A 25,193-nucleotide genomic window follows, 5' to 3' on the forward strand; every position below is an offset into this window, starting at 1 on the left:
CTTTGAGGGTCTTGCTTGTTTCTCTAAACTTCAAGGCCTTTCATTAGTTTGAGGACATGAACGAGTCATTCTTTGAGTAATGGTAAAATTAGTTTGAAAAACTGATTAGAAAAGATGAAATCTCGGAGACATTTTGTCTCCCATTTAAGTACTCTTTCTTTGGCCATGAGTCTTTGTTTGGTTTTGCAACATGGTTCAGAGAAATATTCAATCTAATAATGCTGCAATCTGAAGGAAAAAGTAAGCAAGATCTTTGCCTCTGATTCAATTATTACATTGAGATTATAAGAGGCAGAAAAGAAAATCACAAGTGAGACATATGTTTGTTGATTTCTTGGGCATGTGTACATCTTTGGCATTGTTATCTAGACAAGAACGCACATGTTACAGTTTTTCTTAGATATATATTTTCTTAGTTTAAAAAAATGAGCAAGGAACAAAGCTATGTTCTAAAAGCATGGGAGGTGACCGTGCGAAAGACGCAACAAGCCAAAAAGCGCGCAAACAGCGTTTTTGGAACAGTATCGGTATCTCCACACACGGATAACGATACTTCAACTGATGAGAACGATGATGAGACCAGCACAAACAGGAGCAGCTTAGAGGAATTTTACCACGCCGAGAGAGTACTGCCCAATGGAGACTACTACACAGGGCAATGGTACGATAGCTTTCCTCACGGCCATGGAAAATACCTATGGACAGATGGCTGCATGTACATTGGTGACTGGTACAACGGTAAAACCATGGGGAATGGAAAGTTCGGGTGGCCATCTGGTGCTACGTACGAAGGAGAGTTTAAAAGTGGGTACATGGATGGTACCGGCACATACACTGGTCCAAGTGGAGATGCTTATAAAGGCCAGTGGGTGATGAACCTGAAGCATGGACATGGTGTCAAGAGTTTTGCAAATGGAGATGCCTATGATGGTGAATGGAGGAGAGGTCTGCAAGAAGGTCATGGAAGGTATCAATGGAGTGATGGGTGTCATTACACTGGTGAATGGAAGAATGGTACTATCTATGGCAAAGGGAGCTTTGTGTGGACAAATGGTAATAGATATGATGGGTGTTGGGATGAAGGGTTCCCTAGAGGGAATGGGACTTATAAATGGGATGATGGGAGTTTCTATGTTGGTAACTGGTCTAAGGATCCAGAGGAGATGAATGGTACTTATTATCCATCAGGAAATGAAGGGAATCTTGAATGGGATCCTAAAGATTTGTTTGATAATTTGAGTGAGTACACTATATGCAGTGGAGAGAGGGTTCCTATGCTTCCTTCACAGAAGAAACTATCTGTTTGGAACTCTTCCAAACGTATAGAGAAGCCTAGGAGGGTGTCTGTTGATGGGAGGGTGAGTGTGGGTGTAGATAGAGCGTTTGAGAAGATGAATATGTGGGGGAATGAAACCGGTGAAGAAGGCACAGATTTGAGGAAGGAGTTGGATGCAGAGTTGATGAGATTGGAGGCTGAAGGCATTCGGAGCCTTAAGTCTAGCCCTGTGCCTATGAAACTACCAAAGGCAGGGAGGAAGCAAGGGGAGACTATTTCTAAAGGTCATCGCAATTACGACCTTATGCTTAATCTACAGCTAGGGATCAGGTAAATATGAGAGAGACTATGATTTATATACAATCTGATCTTTGTTGGTATATATATATGCACGTGGAGCCACGCCATTGTTTCTGGTGTCATGTTTAGTGGTTTTGTCTCCACAGACATTCTGTTGGAAGACAAGCTCCAGCGGCATCTCTTGATCTGAAACCTTCAGCTTTTGATCCAAAAGATAAGATATGGAGGAGGTTTCCACGTGAAGGAACTAAGTACACACCTCCACATCAATCTACTGAGTTCAAATGGAAAGATTATTGCCCACTAGTTTTCAGGTTAGTGTTTTCACATTCCTAGTAATTATGTCTTTCTTACACTTAACATGTTTTGCTTATGATTCAATTCTCCAGGAGCTTGAGGAAGCTATTCAAAGTAGATCCAGCTGATTATATGTTATCCATCTGTGGGGATGATGCCCTCAGAGAATTATCATCCCCTGGTAAAAGTGGGAGCTTTTTTTACTTAACAAATGATGATCGTTACATGATAAAAACAATGAAGAAGTCTGAAACAAAAGTAAGATTTGTTCAAGTTACCATATATTGTTGTTATTGGTGTTACCAAATATTTAAATTGCATATACTTAAAACGTCTTGATCTAGGTGCTTCTGAGGATGCTTGCAGCATATTACAACCATGTTAGAGCTTTTGAGAACTCTTTAGTAATCAGATTCTTTGGTCTACACTGTGTGAGATTGAATGGACCAACACAAAAGAAGGTAGATACAAAACATCTCTTAATGTGACATGGCCTTAGAAAGGGCTGGTTTGATCTCATATCTCTCTCTCTCTCTTGGTCTGGAACAGGTGAGGTTTGTCATAATGGGTAATCTGTTTTGTTCTAAGTACTCTGTTCACAGAATCTTTGATCTGAAAGGATCTTCTCTTGGCCGAACCACTGACAAACCCGAATCAGAAATCGATTCAAACACCATCTTAAAAGACCGTGACCTGAGTTTCATTTTCAGATTGCAGAAAGCATGGTACCAAGAATTCACCAGGTGGAAAACCATTCTACTCTACTCTTGATTGGTTAGTTTGTGCTTGTTTCATTTCTCATGTCTCATTGTTAAAACTACAGGCAAATAGATAAAGACTGTGAGTTCTTAGAACAAGAGAGGATCATGGACTATAGTCTACTAGTTGGTATTCACTTCAGAGAATCTTCAGTAGCTGGAGATCTGATTCCTTCTGGAGCTAAAACACCTATTGGTGAATCTGATGAAGAAGCATGCCATCGTCTCTCTAGAGCAGAGGTTGACCAACTACTTTCAGATCCCTCAAGGTAACATAACACAAGAGAACAATACCAACACTAGAATGATAATAAGTTACAAAAGAAACACTAGGAATGATAATAATGGTTGATATACTAAACCCTTCCAAAATTTGAAACCCAAAACCCTATTTGACTAAATAAATTAATATTGGTTGGAAACGGGCGGATTCCGCCAAAAACATAAAATTTCTTTTTTCTGTCAGAAATATAAAATTTGTTTTCTCTCTAAAAACTTAAATGGCCATCCCATTTTTCACTAAAATATAAAATTTTGTTTTTCACCAAAAAAAAAAAAAAATCATGTTTTCTCGTCAGAAACTTAAGATCTGTTTTCCCAAAGGTTCACATAACCATGGGTTTGGTTATGGTTATGTTGTTGCAGGTGGGCTAGTATCAGACTGGGAACCAACATGCCAGCACGTGCAGAGAGAACGGTGAGGAAAAGCAGTGATAGCGAGCTTGAGCTTGTGGGAGAGCCAACGGGAGAGTTCTATGAAGTGGTGCTGATATTTGGTATCATTGACATTCTTCAAGATTATGATATCAGCAAAAAGCTAGAACATGCTTACAAAAGCATACAATATGATCCTTCCTCTATATCTGCAGTTGATCCAAAACAATACTCGAGGCGTTTCCGTGACTTTATCTTCAAGGCGTTCACAGATGATAATTGATTGTCTCTTTGCTTTTTAGGTTTCTTGTATCCCAGGAAATAGGGCTACATATATAATTTACATACTTCGGCAAGGGCTCCGCAACTTGCAAGTATGAAACTCCCATTTTGTTTGTTTCAATTATATATCTTCAAGATATTTGTATTAAACTTTGTAATCAGTTGAAAACCATAGAAATGAATATACTTTTTTCTTTCTTTCTTGTATAATGTTGTGTAGCCTTTCATCTTATGAAATGCATAATTCTTGTAGATATTGGTTTGAGCGAAGATGGTGGTTGAAATAATGTGAGATTCGCAGTATTAAGTGTGGTCCGGTCCATCAGATGTAGTTATAGTAGTAAAATTTCAAGTTTTCAACTAAAATTTTATTTGTTGTTAAAAGCTGATATATTCTGAACGGTTTCAATAATCACATTGCTTTTTAAGATAAACTTGCTTTAGTTAAGAGGAAAATAATAATATGTATACAGTCATGTTAACAGAACATGAGCTGGTGGTATACATTGATTTAGAACTGCAATTGTGACTGCTTCTATTTAAGTATTTATATAAATTGCAAGAAAGTATCTTTGATGCACCAATCAAAAGATTCAATTCAAAAGACTAAAACTAAACCTGATTGGTCATCATTTTGGCTATAAATTAAAAAGATTGTTGATAAAATTGAAACTTTCTTGGTCTGGAAAGAGGTTGCTGAACAAGACAGCAGGCAGATTTTTATAAATATACACAACTTTGGGCAATGTAGTTACGTAGGTGATGATGCTTTCTTTTATTTTCTTCAATAAAGAAATAGAGTAATATTCCATTAATTGTTCTAAGTTAGTAACACTTGCTGTTTGGTGGGTAAGAATTGAGAAATAATCTTTTGTTTTGTTATGAGATTTGCCCCCCACAGAGGCTCAGAGTACAGTATAGAATTAAATATGCGACTGTTCAAGCCAAGTTAATTACATCCACTAATATAGTTTTATAAGCGATGATTACGTATTCCCATTTACTTTAGAAAAATGATCGACATCCACACTAACTATAGATTATTACGTATTTAAATAACATTAAAGTACTAGTAGTTATAGCAATATGACGACATGTATTAATTAACGTATATTTTATCTGGTTAATATCATAATTTTCAAAATTATAAACAGAACTTTGGAAGCCTAACAATTCAATATTAAAATCCAACATAATTTAAAGATATAACTATATAATACATATTACTTAATGCATGTTATTATGTTAATTATATATTTTTGTAGTTAGAATTAATTATATTTAGAAAAATATCAATGTTGTTTAGACATGTTATTATGTTAATTATATAGTTTTGTAGTCATTCAATTCAATTGTTCTTGTACCTCTAAAACACACATGCGTCACCAAACGCACCGCTAGATCTTGAAAATAACGTTTGAAAACATAAAAGCTAATAAATTCAGCTTTCCATCACCACCTTTTGCAACAACAGCAACGGCAAAAAAAAAAACGACGGCGATTTGATTTGAGTCCTCCGTGCGCTCACTGATCTGATCACTCAACCTCTTTCCCTTACCTCGTGCCATAATCTGAACAACACCAACGGCTAAATCTTCTCTGCGATTCCGGTGCACCGTACACCCCTTCGCAGCGAATCAGCCTCTCCTTCTATTTTGACATTTGAATATAACGGCAACAGTCGCAGAGAGAGAGTAAAAGTTCGAACTCCGATCGATCATCCCATGGCGCTGCAATCTCCCGGCGCCGCCGGAGCTTCATCCTCAGTCTCCCGTCTTCTCTCCTCCGCGAAGTTGAGCTCTACTAAGACTCTCTTCTCGGTTGACTTCGTCGGAACCAAACGGCGTAACGGACTCTCCGTGTTTCGCGGCTCCACTCCACTGCTAAAGTCCTCGCTGAGGTCTCCGCTATCGGCAAAAGCGATCCTCAATTTCGATGCGTCGGCTTCTGGTTCTGATCCGAAGCCTAAGGTGATCTATCCGATCCTTGTTAAAGTTGTGGAGGATATGCATTTTCATCTTGTTCATATATTATGCCTTGAACTGATCCTGTAGCATTAGACATCGCGGGAATCAGAGTCCGCGATAGGGTTTTAGACGTCGATACTGTTATAGGTTTTGGCTTTGACTTATGCAATTTTGAGTTCATTTGGTTAAATTTTTTGAATTGGATCGTTGCAGGTGGCCTACTTGGAAGATATAGTTTCGGAAAGGGGAGAATGTGGAGTTGGGTTCATTGCACACTTGGAGAACGAGGCTACGCATAAGATTGTTAAGGATGCTCTGATAGCGCTTGGTTGTATGGAACACAGGGGTGGTTGTGGTGCTGATAATGCTTCTGGTGATGGTTCTGGTTTGATGACTTCAATCCCTTGGGATTTGTTTAACGATTGGGCTGAGAAGAAAGGATTGGCTTCTTTTGATAAGCTGCATACCGGTGTTGGAATGCTGTTCCTGCCTAGAGATGAAAACGCTAGGAGAGAAGCCAAGAAAGGTGAATCTAGAATAGTTTTATACAGATTGATTGTGAATTGCAGCTCCAAATTATAATTATTTTCCTATTTATAACATGTAATATCTTCCTCGCTAAATTATGTTTGGAATATCTCTTCAGTGGTTACAAGTATTTTTGAGAAAGAGGGCCTGGAGGTGCTTGGATGGAGGGATGTTCCTGTTGAACCATCCATCGTCGGTCATTATGCCAGAAAGACAATGCCAAATACGCAGCAGGTCTTTGTTAGAATTGTCAAAGAAGATAAAGTAGACGACGTTGAAAGAGAGCTTTACATTTGCAGGAAGCTGATCGAAAGAGCAGTTGCTTCTGAAAGTTGGGCATCTGAGCTTTACTTCAGCTCCTTGTCTAACCAGACCATTGTTTACAAGGGGATGCTTCGTTCAGAAGTTCTTGGGTTATTTTACCCCGACCTTCAAAATGATCTTTATAAATCTGCTTTTGCCATCTATCATCGAAGATTTAGCACAAATACTAGTCCCCGATGGCCTCTTGCTCAACCAATGAGGTTTCTTGGACACAATGGGGAGATCAATACCATACAGGTTATGCGTCTCCTCTTGTTGATAGATTTGTTATATCAAGACTAAGCTAGGACCTCTCACTGAAACCGAACAAGTTTTGCAGGGGAACCTAAACTGGATGACATCTCGAGAAGCATCTCTAAAATCACCCGTCTGGCATGGACGTGAAGATGATATTCGCCCAATCAGCAATTCAAAGGCTTCGGACTCCTCTAACCTTGATAGTGCAGCGGAAGTAAGAGTCATCTAACTACCTAACTTGTTTTCCCGTTCTTATTCTTTTTTTTTGGTATCTACTTTTGGATTAAGAAGAAGCATAGTAAGAAACTCTTGCTTTAGGAGCTAAAACATAAAAGCAATAGTGATATTCTGCTTACATAAAACTTCTCTACTGTTGAGTATAGCATGGTAATAAACTTGTTCTTATTGCCACAAGAGTTCAATGTATTTATATTAGTGAGGTTGTGCAGCTTTTGATAAGAAGTGGCCGGACTCCAGAGGAATCTCTAATGATTCTTGTGCCAGAGGCATATAAAAATCACCCGACCTTAATGATTAAATACCCTGAGGTATTTCTTCGTGTTTGCTTTTTTGATCTTTGTGGATACTTGCAAGTGCTTCTCTTATCAGCTTTCCGACTGTAGGCTGTAGACTTCTATGATTACTACAAGGGACAGATGGAGCCATGGGATGGACCTGCATTGATATTGTTCAGGTAATTTGCTTGACGAATTCTTAGCCATGAAAAGTTAGTCATGTGAGTAAGATTGAGTTTTCAGTTCGCCCTTATTCCTCCGAAGCTTATTTAATTAAGAAAACTGAGTACTCATAACTGTTCTCAGAGGCTTGAAAGACTTTGACCACTCAGATATTTTCTGCTACTCTTTTCAAAATGTCCACCATTGGGGACAATTGGCGGACAAATGACCCTGGTGATAATTTGTCATTCAAAGTGGTAGTAGTTGAGCTAGCAAGTCTGTCGCATTTCCTTTTTATGCCTTCACATTTCAATCTTCGTAAACCTTGAGTTGTTTGGTTCAGTGATGGAAAGACGGTTGGAGCCTGCCTTGACCGCAATGGTCTTCGGCCTGCTAGATATTGGCGGACAAGTGATAATGTTGTCTATGTAGCCTCAGAGGTGCGTTTTGTCTTTTACTCTATGTACTTGTTCTTTATCTAAGCAAGGTTAATGATTGCCAGCAGATGACTGGGCTTATGCCTGAATCTTAAAGCTTTGGTCCTGACAGGTCAGAAAACCAGTTCATTTAATCACTTTGGAAGTATCTTCGTTTTCCTTTCTTGACATAGCTTTGCGAACTGTTTCTTTAAATAGGTGATCAGTATAAAATAGTTTCTTCATGATCACTTAGTGTGAAATCTAGGAGTAGTTTAAATCCAGTCAAGCAAACGAAGTGTTTTCTTTAGAAACTGAGTTAAGGCTTGCAAATTAAGATATATGATTGGTTACGGCTTGCAAATCAAAATAGATAATTGGTTAAGATACACAGGGGCTCTGGTATCATATTGTGTTTATATGTTGGCTTTAGAAAGTTACTAAGTCATGCCTTTATACAGGTCGGTGTTCTTCCAATGGATGAATCAAAAGTCACCATGAAGGGTCGTCTAGGACCTGGCATGATGATATCTGTCGACTTGGAAAGTGGACAGGTTGGTGGTGCACCTGATTACTGTCGATCTTTCGGATGCTCCCATTGTTAAAATGTGATTTTTTCCAGGTATATGAGAACACTGAAGTGAAGAAGCGGGTTGCCTCGTATAACCCATATGGAAAATGGGTAAGTGAAAACCTGCGAACCATGAAGCCTTCTAATTTTCTTTCATCAGCAAGCATGGAGACTGAAGAGATCTTAAGACGCCAACAGTAAGCCTTTCTGTTTCTTCTGTTATGCTTCCATCATGTGCGCATCATATGGCGATTGATCTGAAGTCAAAGTACTTAACTTTTTATAACTCTTATTGTCTTTTTGTATACGTGGCATATATCTGCTGTGTGGGTGAAAAGGTTGATTTTTGTTCAAAGTAGAATTGTAGAAAGTTCATCAATTGATTTCACCATTAGTATTTTATAAGTTGCATTTTGTAGCTACTAGTTGCCTTTTCCCTGATCAAGACGTTAATTTTGGCTATTTTGACTTTGATGGACTAGGGCGTTTGGCTACTCGAGCGAAGATGTTCAAATGGTAATTGAGTCAATGGCTGCACAGGGAAAAGAACCGACTTTTTGCATGGGGGATGATACTCCAGTGGCAGTCTTGTCTCAGAAGCCACATATGCTTTATGATTATTTCAAGCAGCGGTTTGCTCAGGTTTGTCCTCCTTTCGAAAGGGCACAATTTGAATTATTTGTTTCTTCTGATCTAGTTTAATTGCGTGCTTTGTCGTAGTAAATCATTGAATTGTCCTTGAAATGGTTTCTTTTGTGGTTCTTGGCATGGTCTGCTTACAGGTTACGAATCCAGCTATTGACCCCCTTCGAGAAGGTTTGGTCATGTCACTTGAAGTTAATATTGGAAAGCGTGGGAATATATTGGAGGTTGGGCCTCAGAATGTTTCACAGGTAAGAGTTTAAATTTGGATTTTGTGTTGGCTTAGAAACAGGCTTTTGCGCGATTTTATATTCATTCAGACTTGTGATTTCACGAGTAGGTTGTTTTGTCTGGTCCGGTGCTAAATGAACGGGAGCTTGAAGGTCTGCTCAGCGATCCACATTTGAAATCTGAAGTCTTGCCCACATTTTTTGACATCCACAGAGGAATTGACGGATCTTTGAAGAAGGCTCTTCTAAAACTCTGCGAAGCTGCAGATGAAGCTGTTCGTAATGGTTCCCAAGTGCTTGTTCTCTCAGACAGATCTGATAATCCGGTACATACATATTTCCAAGTGTATACGGTCAATTGTGATTTTAGATCTTATGATATATGGTTATCACCTTTGGATTTGTTTATTTTGTTTTACTAACAACTATTCCCTAGGCTCTCTTTTTGGACTAGCGAAATTGTTGTCTATGCTCTTTCGAAAGTTGGGAATGTTTAGGGAAAGAAAGTCAGTTTGCAGATTTATTTTACTTGTTTGTTAAGTTCAAATGTGAACGTAAAAGTTCCATTGTTACTGGTTGTGTGTTAATGAATTGCTACAATCTAGCATTGTGTGTTAATGAATTGCCGAACTTGGGTGCTGTTTTCTTTTCTAGTTATCTTTATCTATTTCTTAAATACACTTTTAGTTTCTACTCCTAATCCTACAACCTGTCCCTTTTTCAGGAACCAACTCATCCTGCAATTCCAATGTTGTTGGCAGTAGGTGCTGTTCATCAACATCTGATCGAGAATGGTCTTCGGATGTCAGCTTCAATTATTGCAGATACAGCTCAGTGCTTTAGTACGCATCACTTTGCCTGTTTGATTGGATATGGAGCAAGGTTTCTACTTTTCCTTTTCATTGAATTCTTCATCCTGTTAGGCTGTTTCTTTTCCTATGACAGCAAATCATGTGGAATTCTGATGAATTTATTCTCTCTCGTTTTTTATTCAATTGCGTTATAGTATGCTCATGTTTATCTCTAGTTTATAATACGCTCTTATTCTTAATTTTGAGTTGAGTAATGATTCGAGAGTGCTTTCCTCAACTGTTTGATGTCACGTTGCTCTATGTCTATAACCATATTTCAGTGCTATATGCCCGCACCTAGCACTGGAAACATGTAGACAGTGGCGGCTAAGCAACAAGACCGTGAACATGATGAGAAATGGAAAAATGCCCACTGTAACTATGGAACAGGCTCAAAAGAATTATCGCAAGGTTAGGCATGTTAATGATTATGAACTCTTGATCATTGACAAATTTTGATAAGCCATTCGAACCCTTGCTTCATGCATATATTTTCCTGTTATATCACTGCCATTGTCTTTATAAGTAATGGAAGGAAGGCATCCTAAGATTCTTTGAATTGCTACTGCAGGCTGTTAACACTGGTCTTCTTAAGGTTCTTTCTAAGATGGGCATCTCGTTATTCTCTAGGTTCAGTTTCTCAACTATCTATTTTTGTTTATTGATCCTATAATTGTATCTGATTATTTCCATTTCAATGCCTGAGCTCTCTCTCTCTCTCTCTTTTTTCTTTGTAACATAATGCCTGAGCTCTCTGTTTTCAGTTATTGTGGAGCACAAATATTTGAGATTTATGGATTGGGGAAGGAGGTTGTTGAATTTTCATTCCGTGGTAGTGCATCACGCATTGGTGGGTTGACTTTGGATGAGGTCAGAATGCTCCCAAACATTTTGGATCTCAGTTTAGATGCTATTATTATTATTATTTATACTTCCAAACCTAAAGGAGCGTGTACTAATATTTTCTCACGGAGTCAAAACATGTGTGCTTTTTGGTTTTATGTTTAGAATTGTATTTTTCTTTTCTAGATGATTGATTTAGTTTGCTTCCGTGACAAGATGAAAATAGCTAAAGTGTCACTGATAAATATAAAATTATTGGAGCTAGAATGGAGATATATACTATGGGAAACTCTTACGGCATTAGCTGTATGTTTCTCTATTGTGGAGAAACATACAATAGATAAAAGTTCTGATAAAAGCCTGAGATCTCCTCTATTGTTGAATGCTTCTCATATCTTTCAATGTAAGATAGTTTCTGTTTCAAAGGGATTTCAGGGTCACTCATACTTAAGCCTTCCTCTGTCTGCAGCTGGCTAGAGAGACGTTAACTTTTTGGGTGAGGGCATTTTCTGAGGATACAGCCAAACGTCTAGAAAACTTTGGTTTCATTCAATTTAGGCCTGGAGGTACTTTTCTGGATTGAAACCGTTATTTGGTGATAATCTTTTTGATGTCTATGCAAAAGCACATACATACTACTGCGTCTGTTTATTCGTAAAACGTTATCAAGTTAATTAGAGATTTTAAATTGTATATATTCTTACATAATAAGGTCGAATATGCTTATATGCAGACACCTTTCTGTACACTATTTTACTGTCTCTTTAGTAGACTAGTTGCTGCCATTCTTTATGCACGAGCTTTCTAGTAATATTCTTGATTTGGTATATTTGGTTATTTGAAAGGCGAATATCATGGAAACAATCCAGAGATGTCTAAGTTACTTCATAAAGCCGTCCGTGAAAAGAGTGAAACAGCCTATGCAGTTTATCAGCAGCATTTAGCCAACCGTCCTATTACAGTGAGTCCTAATACTGTCACCTTCATACTTAATCCTGTTTTTTGGAACAAGTGAACATTATTTTTATTTATTCTTTTGCTGTAGGTTTTCCGCGATCTTCTTGAGTTCAAAAGTGACCGTAAACCTATCCCTGTTGGGAGGGTTGAGCCTGCTTCCTCTATTGTAGAGAGGTTTTGTACAGGTGGAATGTCTCTTGGAGCAATCTCGAGAGAAACTCATGAAACAATTGCTATTGCAATGAACAGATTGGGGGGAAAGTCTAATTCAGGGGAAGGAGGCGAGGTAGGTCTTTATTATCTAGTTAGGCCTTTTTTCTTACTTCAAAACGCCAAGTTTACCACATTAGTTGCTAAAACTTCACTGTCTATCTTGCTAGGATCCGATCCGCTGGAAGCCGCTAATAGATGTTGTTGATGGGTACTCTTCAACGCTGCCACATCTTAAAGGTCTCCGAAATGGGGATACGGCTACAAGCGCTATTAAGCAGGTACTGGAAAAGTCAACTTGACTAGAGGTCATTATTCATGTGTACAGTCTGGTAACTCTCAGGAAGTTATTCCGGGACCTTGATTCCCTTCATTTTTTTCAAATACCAAAATGACCTTGTGTCGTCTCATAGGTTGCTTCAGGGCGTTTTGGCGTCACTCCGACGTTTTTGGTTAACGCAGACCAGTTGGAAATCAAAGTTGCTCAGGGAGCGAAGCCAGGTGAAGGTGGCCAGCTTCCTGGGAAAAAAGTTAGCCCATATATTGCTAGACTTAGAAATTCTAAACCAGGAGTTCCGCTTATTTCTCCACCTCCACATCATGATATTTATTCCATAGAGGATCTGGCACAGTTAATCTTTGATCTTCATCAGGTACCTTTATTCCAGTGTAAATATTTGGCGAACTTCGAGAATCAAGGGTTCCCTCGTAACAAAAATTAATAATCAGGTCAATCCCAAGGCAAAAGTGTCAGTCAAGCTTGTATCAGAAGCGGGAATAGGAACAGTTGCCTCAGGAGTAGCGAAGGCTAATGCGGATATCATACAGGTATGCACTTCTTTCAGAGTTTGCGAGAGATCTGAAATTAGAATTGTGTAATTCTTTAATCAACATATTAGCTCAAACGACATGTAATTATGCTAACAGTCTGCTTTTAAAATGTACTGTCTGGGGACATGCTAAGACGATATATATATAATCAGTATAAACTTGGCTTCAAAGACCACTTGTGGCATGCCACTCCTATACTTTTCCTAGTGACCATCTTTGTTCCATTTTTCAAATTATATGTATATGTTCAAATGTGTCTTTGACTTGCAGAAACATAGTTGTGCAATTACGGAATTTTGAAATTTATGATGCTTCTTTGATTACAGATATCAGGGTATGATGGTGGAACTGGAGCCAGCCCTATAAGTTCCATAAAGCATGCTGGTGGTCCATGGGAACTTGGACTAGCTGAAACCCAGCAGGTATATACTTTAGTTTGCACTGGTAGCCTTTACTAGCTTCAGTTTTCCATCTCTTATTAATTCTTGAATGTCTAAGATGCGTCTTGAAAGCTAACATTCAATCTTTTGCAGACACTCATTGGGAATGGACTCAGGGAAAGAGTTATAATCAGGGTTGATGGAGGATTCAAGAGTGGTGTTGATGTGTTGATTGCTGCAGCTATGGGTGCTGATGAGTATGGGTTTGGTACTCTGGCAATGATTGCCACAGGATGTATAATGGCTCGCATTTGCCACACTAATAACTGCCCTGTTGGTGTTGCCAGTCAGGTAAATTGGAACTCCTTTCTTACTTGTTCATGTTTCTATTTCGAATTCATAACCAATTCACGCTAATATATCCCTAAATTTGGTTACAGAGAGAGGAGCTGCGTGCACGTTTCCCTGGTCTTCCTGGTGATCTTGTCAATTTCTTCCTGTATATTGCAGAGGAGGTAATCTTCAAGAAAATTTCACTGATACAAAACTATCACCAACTTTAATGTCTAATATTTCATTTTAATTTCTGTAGGTGAGGGGCATATTAGCTCAGTTGGGATATGAAAAATTGGATGACATAATTGGGCGGACAGATTTGCTGAAGCCAAGGGACATCTCGCTCGTGAAAACCCATCTTGACCTCAGTTATCTCTTATCTGTAAGTAGTCCGTAACTATGTTTATTGATTTTATGGTTTTCGTGCCTACGCACAAGTTTTATCGATGTGCTTAGCTCATTTCTTCTTAAAATTTGCAGTCCGTTGGGCTACCAAAACGTAGCAGTACTTCCATTAGGAAGCAGGAGGTTCACTCAAATGGTCCAGTCCTTGATGATACTCTACTTCAGGATCCGGAGGTAACTTGTATTGTCTTTCTTATTGACTCTTTAATTGAACGTTAAATAATGTAGCTTACAATCTTTAGTTGTTAATGAGTGGCAAAACCCTTTTACTTTAGAAGAGGTTCGTTGTAGTTATGGCAATGGAGAGAAGACTGTCTCTTTACATATGCAAGAGGACTTGATACTTACATTTTGGTTGTTTCCCAGATAATGGATGCAATTGAGAACGAAACAATGGTTCACAAAACCATGAGCATATACAATGTGGACCGTTCTGTTTGCGGTCGGATTGCGGGAGTAATTGCGAAGAAATACGGAGACACTGGTTTTGCTGGACAACTGAACCTAACGTAAGCTGGGATTCAGTAAACACAAAACAAACTTTGAGTATATATAATGAGAACCAACTTCCATGATCCACTACGTTACGTACCCCTACAGGTTCAATGGAAGTGCTGGCCAATCTTTTGCATGTTTTCTAAGTCCTGGAATGAATATACGTCTTGTGGGTGAAGCCAATGACTACGTGGGAAAGGTGTGCCTCAAAATCAATGTTCTCTTTCTACAATATCTTCGATAAATAGTCTCTTAATAACACTCTTTTGCCTCAAGGGAATGGCCGGAGGTGAAGTTGTGATATTACCAGTGGAATCGACTGGTTTTCTTCCTGAAGATGCAACTATTGTAGGAAACACTTGCCTGTATGGTGCAACAGGTGGTTTACTATTTGTAAGAGGCAAAGCAGGAGAGAGATTTGCGGTTAGAAACTCTCTAGCTCAAGCTGTCGTTGAAGGCACAGGAGATCACTGCTGTGAATATATGACTGGTGGTTGTGTAGTTGTACTTGGCAAGTAAGTAAAAACACTGTCCTCAACCTCGACCACGAAACCAAAACGGGGAACGTAAGAGTGTGTTAACCGCCGAATGTTTCTTGTCCGAAATTGCAGAGTCGGTAGAAATGTAGCTGCCGGGATGACAGGTGGATTGGCGTACATTCTTGACGAGGACGACACTCTCCTCCCTAAGGTCTTAATATCACTAAACTCCTCTGAGTTTATCCCGAAAGGTATTTTCTTTTAAACGTTTTGTGAAACATTGAAACAGGTCAACAAAGAGATAGTGAAGATCCAAAGAGTGACTTCACCAGTGGGACAAACACAACTTAAGAGCCTGATCCAAGCTCATGTGGTAACTAACTCTCTATCTTTGCTTTCTCTTCGTACCTTCTCTAATCAGATGATTTGGGTTTCAATCTTCGAACCGTTTCTATGTAAAATAAAAAAACAGGAGAAAACAGGAAGCAGTAAAGGAGCAGCGATTGTGGAGGAATGGGACAAGTATCTTGGAATGTTCTGGCAACTTGTACCACCAAGTGAAGAAGATACACCAGAAGCTAACTCCGACCACCACCTGAAAACAACCACAGGAGAGGAAGAACAAGTGTCAAACACATTTGCAGTGTAGTTTCCCGAAGTGATAAGAAGTAAAAACGATTCAGAATTGATTGTAGTTTCTTCTTTGTACAGTCAAAGTCCTGATGCAGATGAGTCTCTCAGTTTCTGAGATTACATTACAAGTCCTCCATTTGATTTTGACATGGTTTGTTTTCTTCTTTTCTAATTCGGTCTGGATTCGGTTATCTTTGGGTTTACTTCAACCGGTCGATGATGATAATAAAAGGAAATCCAGCATGTTTGTACTTTTTTTATGCATTTGTTTTCGAGATAACCAGTATTATAAAGATTATACATAATGGCTATGTTCGATTGCATCGTTGAGATCTGCAATTCAATGTGTTTATGTAACATTTTGAGATCAATCATAAACGTGAAAAGTTAAAAAAATTAATCGCTAAATCCCAATTTTAAAATTATCATCTTGCAACAAGCTGATGTAATCAGTCATGTGATAGCGAAACGAACAGCTTCTGTGTTTTTGACTTGTACCAATAAAATGTCTTCAGATTTCCTAGTAATGTACATTGAACGTTCAGAATTTGATGCTACAATTTCGTAAACCGATACTTTTGTTATTCCTACCAATTAGAGGTAATAGGCGTCACGAGAAAGGTACGTGTGTGTTGGTTGACAAAAACTCAGTTCAGTTTGATGTTTATTCCCTGTTGTTATCAGCTCTCACGTGGTAAGCGTAACAGAGATAGCTGACACGCGTGAACGTGCATGTCCTAACGGCCAATTTTGATCGTGTCCCAAAAAATGTTCCATCTTTAAATTATAGAAAGTTCTTTAACGCTCAAAATGCGAAAGTTCTTTAAGCACCAAAAGACACGTTCATTGCATCCCTTACCAAAAGACAGTACATGTCAGATTACTAATTTTACCAAAACAAGAAAGAGTTTAAAGGAAACGAAATGTGGGAAGTGAGTGTAAGTTCATTGCATGTACGAGTGAAATCGTTACGTCCTCTCCTCCTTAACGATACATTGTATTTTCTCTTTCCGTTTTAATTATTAATTATTCGTAGATAATTAAAGAAAATTTTAAAAGATAAGAAACATTTATCAACCACACATTGTATCAAATATTGCAACTTATAATTAGTCCCAAGAATAAACGTACGTTTACAAACGTAACAATCAACAAACTTTGAGACGTGTGGACAGGGCCGGAGTCTAGGCGAGTCCATGCTTGTGACTTCAATCTATAGTATGTTTTCTTGATATTGACAATATAATAGATCCACTGCTCGTCCACCTCAACACTACCACTGGCATTGCCACCAAAAACGAAACTGAGAACTATCACAACCACTGATGAAACGAGAAACGGTCTATGCGGATGAGAACAAGATGTCAAAGAAGCGAAGCTCAAAGTTAGAAGCAGCTGTTAGCGTGAACTGATTCTTTTGTAGACAGGAAGTTTTGCCTAAGGTTCGTAATTCATTCGGGCGCGAAACCATAATATGTAATATAGTCTCAAACGTTAATCAATCATGTGACATCAACAGTTTGGCGTTTTGCTAGTTGTGCTAACTACATTCAATCAATCATGCAATCAATCATGTGAGAGATTTCAAAATATGAACTAAACAGTTTTGTTCTAAAATTTGAAAACAACAAATAAAAGAAAACAAGCCTGAAGCAAACCAAATTCATCAAAAAGCATTTAGGTATTCAGTCTGCATTCAACAACTAATAATGAATAATGATACTAAAAGGGTTAGTAGACTGAAGTTCAATTCAAAGGACCCACTAAACTTCCTAACATAGAGTATTGTTACATTGAAGTTGAGTTCACATGTCTCAAGACAAAGAGAATAAAAAATTAACTAAAGACCATGGAGAAAACAAGAGAAACTTAAATTAAAGACAGTTTCCATGAATTCTCGAAATTGAACGCTTTCGGTAATGGAGCGTATAATTAAATTAAATATTGCTCCTTCGATGTTTGGCATTCGTTATACCAAATTATTTGACAAAATAAGAACTCGTACGCCGGTGTATGTTTTTTTTTTGAAACTGATTTTACGTCGTGTATTCAGTCTTAGTTTTCTATAGAGAACGAGTCGAGCAAGAAATAATTTATTAGTTAATGACGCATTTTATGTTATCTTTGTCATATGGATAGGATACACATTGTCTCACATTCACTTTACATCAGTAGAGTTAGTGTCATAGGAAGAAGAAGCACAGGTAGAGGAACCAAGAGGAGGATAAGAGATGGCTAAGTAGATAAGCATAAGCATCAGCACCACCGGAATTCCCATCAGAAACATTGGCGGCGGTGGAAGCGGCGGAAGAACGGCCGGAAGCACCACCAAAATCACTATCACCACTGCGAGCATAAACATTGCGATGATCCTTCTTGTATAAAAACGTGAAACTTCTCTAGTTCTTTCAAAGGCTTTCAAGTTTTCTTCAATGTTCCTGCACATAGATGTGTGTGTATATAATGTTATGTTAAGAAAAAAAAAATGTTTTGTACGTTTTTCTTTTTATGTGTGTGAGAGAGAAAGACGTTACGGCTTACAGGTGAAGCTCATGCAGTGAGTATCACCATTTGCCAATTCAGTATCCACCCAATGACAAAACTATCCTTATTCTTTCTTTTTCATTTACTTATTTTTCATCAAAATTTCAACCAACTTGATTTTGTTCTAAATTTCACTTATGGGATCTTTGACACGAAGTATCACCCAAAATTACCATTAAATTACTAGATTTGGTTTATCAGTGACTTGTAAATAGATTTTTATATCATTATCTTTTAAATTGATATCTTGTAAACATTCCATATACACGTGAAAATATTGTTTGTGTAAATAACGTGATGTTTTCTTGATTTTGTTAAAACACAATATTCTCTTCTTTTTAAAGAAAAAATTATCTCCATATTTATATAAATGTCGTTTAAAATTTGACACATTTTAGTAAAAATGAAAGGGAATCAAACAATTTTCCTATTGTTAATAAATTTTGTTTAGTAAATTGGCATTTTAATAAAGTTCCATTCAAAGTATACACATTCTGTAGGAAGTTATTTCCTTAATTCAAAAAACTTTATTTTGAATAAGATGTATTTCCTTTATTATACAGATCTTATTTTAAGATTATATTATTCTATAAATATTTATTTGTGGTGACTATTTGTATTCTATAGTATTTTTATTATTTCATTATTTCATTAAATATCAAATGGTGTTTTCTAGTTTTAGAATAATAAAACATAATTTTATATGTTTAAACTCTGCAATATTAGCTAGCAAATTTTATATAATAAAACTGAGAGAGTGTTTCAAAAATGTATCAAAAACAAAATTGGAAGAGTGTTAATTTACTTACAGTTTCTCTACAAGGTTGTGTTTCAGAAATTATAATTATATTCTATTTTCTTAAAATAATTTTCCTATTTTCTTGTCGACATATTGCTTTATATCCGTAAATATATATTCTTAATCCGTTCTACAACGAATGTTGATTATATTTATTAATGTTTAAAATTTTGTCATTATATATTTTGGATACGACAACCAAAAATTGTGGAAATGAGATCGAAAATCACATTTAACGAACCTACCATGTCAATAAAGAAGTTTTAAATTGGGATTTGATTTAGAGCGGCGCCGACAAAGCATTTAAACGGTTACAATCGAAAACCAACAATTTATGAATCTAACTTTTCAATAAAAGAAAATTTTAAATTGAGATTCGATTTAAAACGGCGCTGACATAATCAGTAAAACGGTAACAATCAATAATAATTCAGATTGGATCGGACAAAAAAAAAATTTAATTAAAATAATTATAATGCAAAAGTTTTAGGTATTCGAATGCCGATATTCACTAAACATTAAAATTACATTTATTGTATAACATTTTGAATTAGGGTTTTGATGATACATGTTACAATTCGTTTGAATTATATCAGATATCTTTAGATTGACATATCTTGATACACAAATCAAGTATTAACCTAATTACCAACAAGCTGAGGCTTTTTACGTCAAAATTTATTAAATATTTGAGTGGAAAAGTAGTTTATAGAATTATAGTACATCGTTTTATATTTTTCATAGTTATGTTTATTCATAGGTTAAAAAGTATATTTTCTCTGTCTTAGGCATAATATCAGTTTTCTCCAACACTCGGTAATATATATTTTACTCTCTTTTATTTACATATATATGATTTAAAGTTTTTTGAGAAAAAAAAACTATTTTCTTCTAAAATTTTAGCATTGAACTAATTTATGAAGCTACTTTTTAATCGAATAATATTGTTTGATGATTACTTATGTTTCTCAGTTTGGCGCTTTGGTTTGAACAAAACATGAACCAATAAAAACAAGATAATTTTGAAATTTATATAAAAAAGGGTCTTAAAGGTTCAACAAATGGATGCAAATTCTCAATAAAATTCAAGAAAATAGTACCATACTTTAATATTGTAGTTTGTGTACTAAATGAATGGTTAAAATGTGATATCTAATCTATTAATTTAGAGTCCTACTTTTTATCTACATAAAATAGTTGTCATTTAAATTTTGGACCTATTCAAATTTCATTAGACATTTAAGTTTTGGACGCCTTATATTATTCTTTGGTACAACAATACATATGTGTAGGATAAACAGAAACGTTAAATTCTAAACATACGTGACTTTTGTTGAGAGAATACATACCGGAAGCAAATTATCATTTCTCTACCATGTTTCTTGCACAATGGTGCATAACCCATTAACTGTTTAATGTTGGTCTAAACTGATACTAAATCAGCACTATAATTCAAAATCAAAAATAGGTGATGGTTCAAACGGAACCATTCTCGTGATGGCAATGACAGTAAACATATACTAACCAAAGAATGTTACTTTAGATACAATCAACTTCTCATGAGAGTGATATTGAACATATTTAATAAATAAAAAATTATACAAAATCTAAACAATAAATCAAATTATGAAGAAGTTTAAAATATTTATCACATATATTTAAACAAATCTGACTTCCAAATCCGGCAATATATTTAATAAATCAAAACTTACTTATCCTTTTTCAAAAAAATTCAAAACTTCCTTATGCAAAATCTAAACAATAAATCAAATAATAATAAAAGTAGAATATTTAAAAACTCGAATTTTTTAGAAAATTTAGTAACAAAATTTCCAAAAATTAAGATTTTTTCTAAAAACATCAATATTTTATCACGATATTAGATTATATAACCAAATTTGTTATACGGATAATGTGAGACTTTGGTGAAGAAAACAATAAACAAATACATGTTTATAAAATATTAAGGTTAAATATTTTTTAAAATCAAATAAAAATAAACCCGCGTTTAGCGCGGATAATAGTCTAGTAATGCTTTTAAATAGAAAGACTACATTATTTGGAACAATCAAAATGTTTGTTTTTGATGTGGATAATGCAGTTATGTTTATCTTTGGGTTACAAATAAAGGTTTTGAAGAAAATAATAAAATAGTTAGTGGCCTATTCAACACTAAGAAAACAACTCAATCATTAAAATTATTACGAAATGGCAATCTAGTATTTTCTTTTTCATATGATCCGTTCAATTAACACTTGTGTTGATGTTCTAGCTAGGAATTTAATCACAACTCAAACTTAACTGAACTTGTTTTATTGTTATCATAACTTTTTAAAACGCTTTGTTATCCCTGATAAATACATATATTTTAGCCGGCAAAAAATAACATTGTTAGCTTGGCTCGTTTATTTGTTGTCCATCGCTTTTCTCATAGATGCATTCATCCATTCTTACCAATGTATAACATTTAATTTTCTTTTCTAAATAACATTTTTTTTTGTATATGGTTATAGATGTTTGTTTAATCATTTAAAAAAAAAATAATATGTGTAAGGATTTGTATCGTCTCGTTCCTAATGTCTTATCCTAAACTATTTTTAAATTTAATATATCAATAGCATTATTTACTCTATTTAAGAAGATGTATATTTTGGTGTTTCTGCATATACTAAAAATATTAAATTTGATTATAAATATAATATTTTTGGTATACCAATTTTTATTATATTAATCCAAAATTTAATAAACACAATTAGTGTTATAAATTTATAATTTACCACTAATGTTTAATAAAATACATAGAATATTTCTTATGAAACAATTTTTAGAACATTGATCTTCAAAGAAAATATTATCTAAAGCAGTATACTACTTGACCAATTATTGTTTTATAATTTTTCAAAAATTATAAAAATATAGTTTCTCTGATATCATTTTTAAGAAATTTTTTAAAATACACTAAGTTAGATACTATTTTCAAAAATACATTTAGGGTGTGATTGGTTGAAGCTGTAACTTTCTATTTTTTGCTCTAAGATTTAGGCTTTAAATTTTTAGCTTTGACTTTAATTTATTTTGCTGTAGAATTTTTTTCAGAGCACTAAATAAAAAGCTCTAGAGAAAGTGTTTTCTAAAGCTAACATATTTTCTATTTTAATGTTTTGGATTTGGATTCAATTTTAAAAATAAAAGCACGATTGCTTTTAAAAATGGATGCAGAAATTAAAAGTCTGTCTACAACTTCTAAAATAAAAGCATGATTGCTTTAAAAGATGGCTCTAGAAATTAAAAAAGATGTCCACAGCTTCTAAATACACTACCAATCACCCCCTTAACTAATTTTTTAGGTTTAGTGATTATTGTTTAGGGTTTAGGTTTTGTGATTATTGTTTAGAGTTTAGTATTTAGGAGGTGGATAATTTGAAAATATAAATTATTTATAAAAAAAATTCTCTATAATAAATTTAAAATATTTATGAAAATGATTATTATTTATAAATAAATTTGAAAATAGTATAAAATTTGAGATAAAATTAAAATTTAAGGTATTCGATTTTAGAGGAATTACGGATTTTGATCCAGAACCTTGTAATATTAAAAAAAAGGTTTGAATTCTCCCGTCCTCTTCTGACACAGTCAAAACTATCATTCAAATAAGATTTTACCGTATGTTATATGTCAAAAGTAATAAGCTAAACTAGTAGAGTTAAATCTGTAATTTGGTTTAAACATTTGCATTGTAAATATAAATATTATTTGTGAGAAAATGAAAAAAGAAACGAGACATTTGTCATGAAAGAAATCGAAGCATTAATGTCATCTCTAATTGTTACCATCATTTTTTTTTTCTCAAAATGAGATAAATTCAAAATAAATTTACATTTTTCTCTAACGGTTGTCCTCATTTTTATCCTCAAAAAGTATAATTTCATTTTTTTTATGTTTTTACTATTTATTATTAATTCTAAATAATGGTTATTATTTTATATAACTTACAAATTTTACCCCAAATCTTTACTACAAATTCTAAAAAAAGATAAAAAAGGGTTATTTAAACTTATAATTATGTTATAAAAATAAATTTAAAAAAGGGTTATTTAAACTTATAATTATGTTATAAAAATAAATTTGAAAATTGTATAAAATTTGAGATAAAATTAAAACTTATGGTATTCAATTTTAGAGGATTTACGGGTTTTGATCCAAAACCTCGTAATATTAAAAAAAAAAAAGGTTTGAATTCTCCCATCCTCTTCTAACACAATCAAAACTATCACTCAAATAAGATTTTACCATATGTTATCTGTCAAAAGTAATAAGCTAAACTAGTAGAGCTAAATCTGTAATTTGGTTTAAACATTTGCATTGTAAATACAAATATTATTTGTGAGAAAATGAAAAAAGAAAGAGACATTTTTCATGAAAGAAATCAAAGCACTAATGTCATCTCTAATGGTTACCTTCATTTTTTCCTCAAAATGAGATAAATTCAAAATAAGTTTACATTTTACTCCAATGGTTCTCTTCTTTTTTCTCCTAAAAAAATTTCAAATATATTATGTTTTTACTATTTATTACTAATTCTAAATAATGGTTATTATTTTATATAACTTACAAATTTTACCCAAAATCTTTACTACAAATTTTACTACAAATTCTAAAAAAGATACAAGTGTTTATTTAAACTTATAATTATATTATGAAAGTATTAATAATTTTTTTAAACTATAAAACAAATCTTGAGTTTTTAAGATATAAAACAAAATTATATAAAAATTTAAAGACTAATTTATAAATTAAAAGGCTAAACACAAAATAATTTACTATTGGAAAATATTTTCCCCATTTTCTGATGTCCCTCAGAATGAGGGACTATTGGAGATAGTCTGATCAACTAAATAAACCAATTTGTTAAAACAAGAGGAAGAGCTTGCGTGTTACAAATTAAAATCCGAAATCAATTTTGACCATATTCTAAGAATCTAATTGTGTGTCAAGGACTAATGAATAGATGGCACATCCGTCGTTTGACTCTGTCTCCCGGACATCAAAGGACGATTCCCTAGTTTTCCAGTGCGTGATAATTGTGATTAACATATGTGGGCTCCACTCCACACTAAACCCACGTAAAAATAATTACTCCATCCGTCTTTTAATATAAGTCGTTTTAACATTATGCACATAGATTAAAAAATCATTAATTTTTTATATTTTTAAATAAAAACATCATTAATTATTTATCTAACCACAAATCAACCAATAATAAAATAGAAAGATATATTATCATTAGTCATATAACATTAAGTGTTAATAAATTTTACATAAAAAAAACCGAAAAACGGCATATAATTTGGAACATAACAAATTTTTTAAAACGACTTATATTAAAAAATTGAAGGAATATTGTTTTACAAACAAAAATTATTAGATAAACAAGCAGATAGAGATGGTAAATGTATCAATAATAAACAAGTATAATAATAATAATAAATAGTTTTCATTATGAATGTTTTTGGTACCAAATTGCGGTGTTGCATTGATCTGGACTACCTATATTTTCATCAGTATTAGCATCTCCAATTCCACTCTATTTTCCCTTTTAAAATAGAGTTTAGAGTAAAAATGTTCTAATGGTATTTTATTTTTTACTCTATAATAGTGTAAACTTATTTTTTACTCTATACATAGTGTAATTTTTTATTTTTTTGTTCATCATTCTATTTTTCACTCTAAAATAGAGTACCATTAGAGCAACATTCAACTCTATTATAGAGTTACTCTATTCGGAGGAAAAAATAGAGTATAATGGAGATGGTCTTAGTATTATCATACATTGGTTCAGATCCAATATCAAGTCTAGCATTTAACCTCTTGGGTTCTTTCTTAGGCATCTTATGGTTTTTAAAACAGTTTCAACTTCATTTCATTTTATATTTTAAATTTTCTTACCGAGTAGTTTTTTTCTCTAACATTCTTTTATTTTAAATTTCAAACTAAATTTGTTTAAAAATTGAATAATCGTATTTACCTTTTCTTCTTCATTCATCATACTATTCTATACTCTTAAGTTCAATTTCAGTTCGTATTCACCACCTAGTTTTATTTTATTTTATTTTGAGCAACAAACAAAACAGAAAAATACAATAAAAATATTTTTATAACTAAAATGGTACTTTTAACGGCAATGATTCACCAATTTTGGTTTGGTTAATTTTTGATTTAAAATATACCGTTATGTCGTCTAAAATGTCAATATTTTAATTTGCGGAGA

At 34.4% G+C, this 25,193-nt stretch overlaps 2 protein-coding genes across 3 annotated transcripts; both read left to right on the forward strand.

Moving 5' to 3' along the window:
• The first annotated feature begins 422 nt into the window (after positions 1-422).
• On the forward strand, positions 423-4,374 carry LOC106356701 (phosphatidylinositol 4-phosphate 5-kinase 5). The gene is made up of 7 exons (XM_013796432.3): positions 423-1,606; positions 1,723-1,890; positions 1,966-2,131; positions 2,218-2,334; positions 2,423-2,616; positions 2,697-2,900; positions 3,277-4,374. Exons 1-7 carry the CDS (start codon positions 426-428, stop codon positions 3,566-3,568), a joined length of 2,322 nt encoding a protein of 773 aa, XP_013651886.1. The 5' UTR covers positions 423-425; the 3' UTR covers positions 3,569-4,374.
• Positions 4,375-5,019: 645 nt separating this feature from the next.
• On the forward strand, positions 5,020-15,833 carry LOC106352787 (ferredoxin-dependent glutamate synthase 2, chloroplastic). 2 transcript variants are annotated; one of them, XM_013792415.3, is made up of 33 exons: positions 5,020-5,537; positions 5,748-6,060; positions 6,181-6,623; positions 6,706-6,837; positions 7,073-7,171; positions 7,247-7,317; positions 7,644-7,740; positions 8,178-8,270; positions 8,339-8,484; positions 8,770-8,929; positions 9,070-9,180; positions 9,270-9,485; positions 9,884-10,041; positions 10,292-10,421; positions 10,582-10,640; positions 10,775-10,880; positions 11,323-11,419; positions 11,699-11,814; positions 11,899-12,096; positions 12,191-12,301; positions 12,434-12,673; positions 12,750-12,848; positions 13,178-13,273; positions 13,385-13,582; positions 13,672-13,746; positions 13,824-13,949; positions 14,048-14,146; positions 14,339-14,481; positions 14,573-14,666; positions 14,744-14,982; positions 15,079-15,157; positions 15,236-15,319; positions 15,419-15,833. In XM_013792415.3, exons 1-33 carry the CDS (start codon positions 5,292-5,294, stop codon positions 15,593-15,595), a joined length of 4,851 nt encoding a protein of 1,616 aa, XP_013647869.2. In that variant the 5' UTR covers positions 5,020-5,291; the 3' UTR covers positions 15,596-15,833. The 2 variants fall into 2 exon arrangements, with proteins under 2 accessions (XP_013647869.2, XP_022554851.2); XM_022699130.2 differs by lacking the exon at positions 5,020-5,537 and having other exon boundaries at positions 5,765-6,060; positions 6,181-6,296; positions 6,362-6,623.
• Positions 15,834-25,193: the final 9,360 nt, after the last annotated feature.

The sequence above is a fragment of the Brassica napus genome, chromosome C5 (assembly GCF_020379485.1).
Source record: "Brassica napus cultivar Da-Ae chromosome C5, Da-Ae, whole genome shotgun sequence".
Classification (NCBI taxonomy): Eukaryota; Viridiplantae; Streptophyta; class Magnoliopsida; order Brassicales; family Brassicaceae; genus Brassica; species Brassica napus.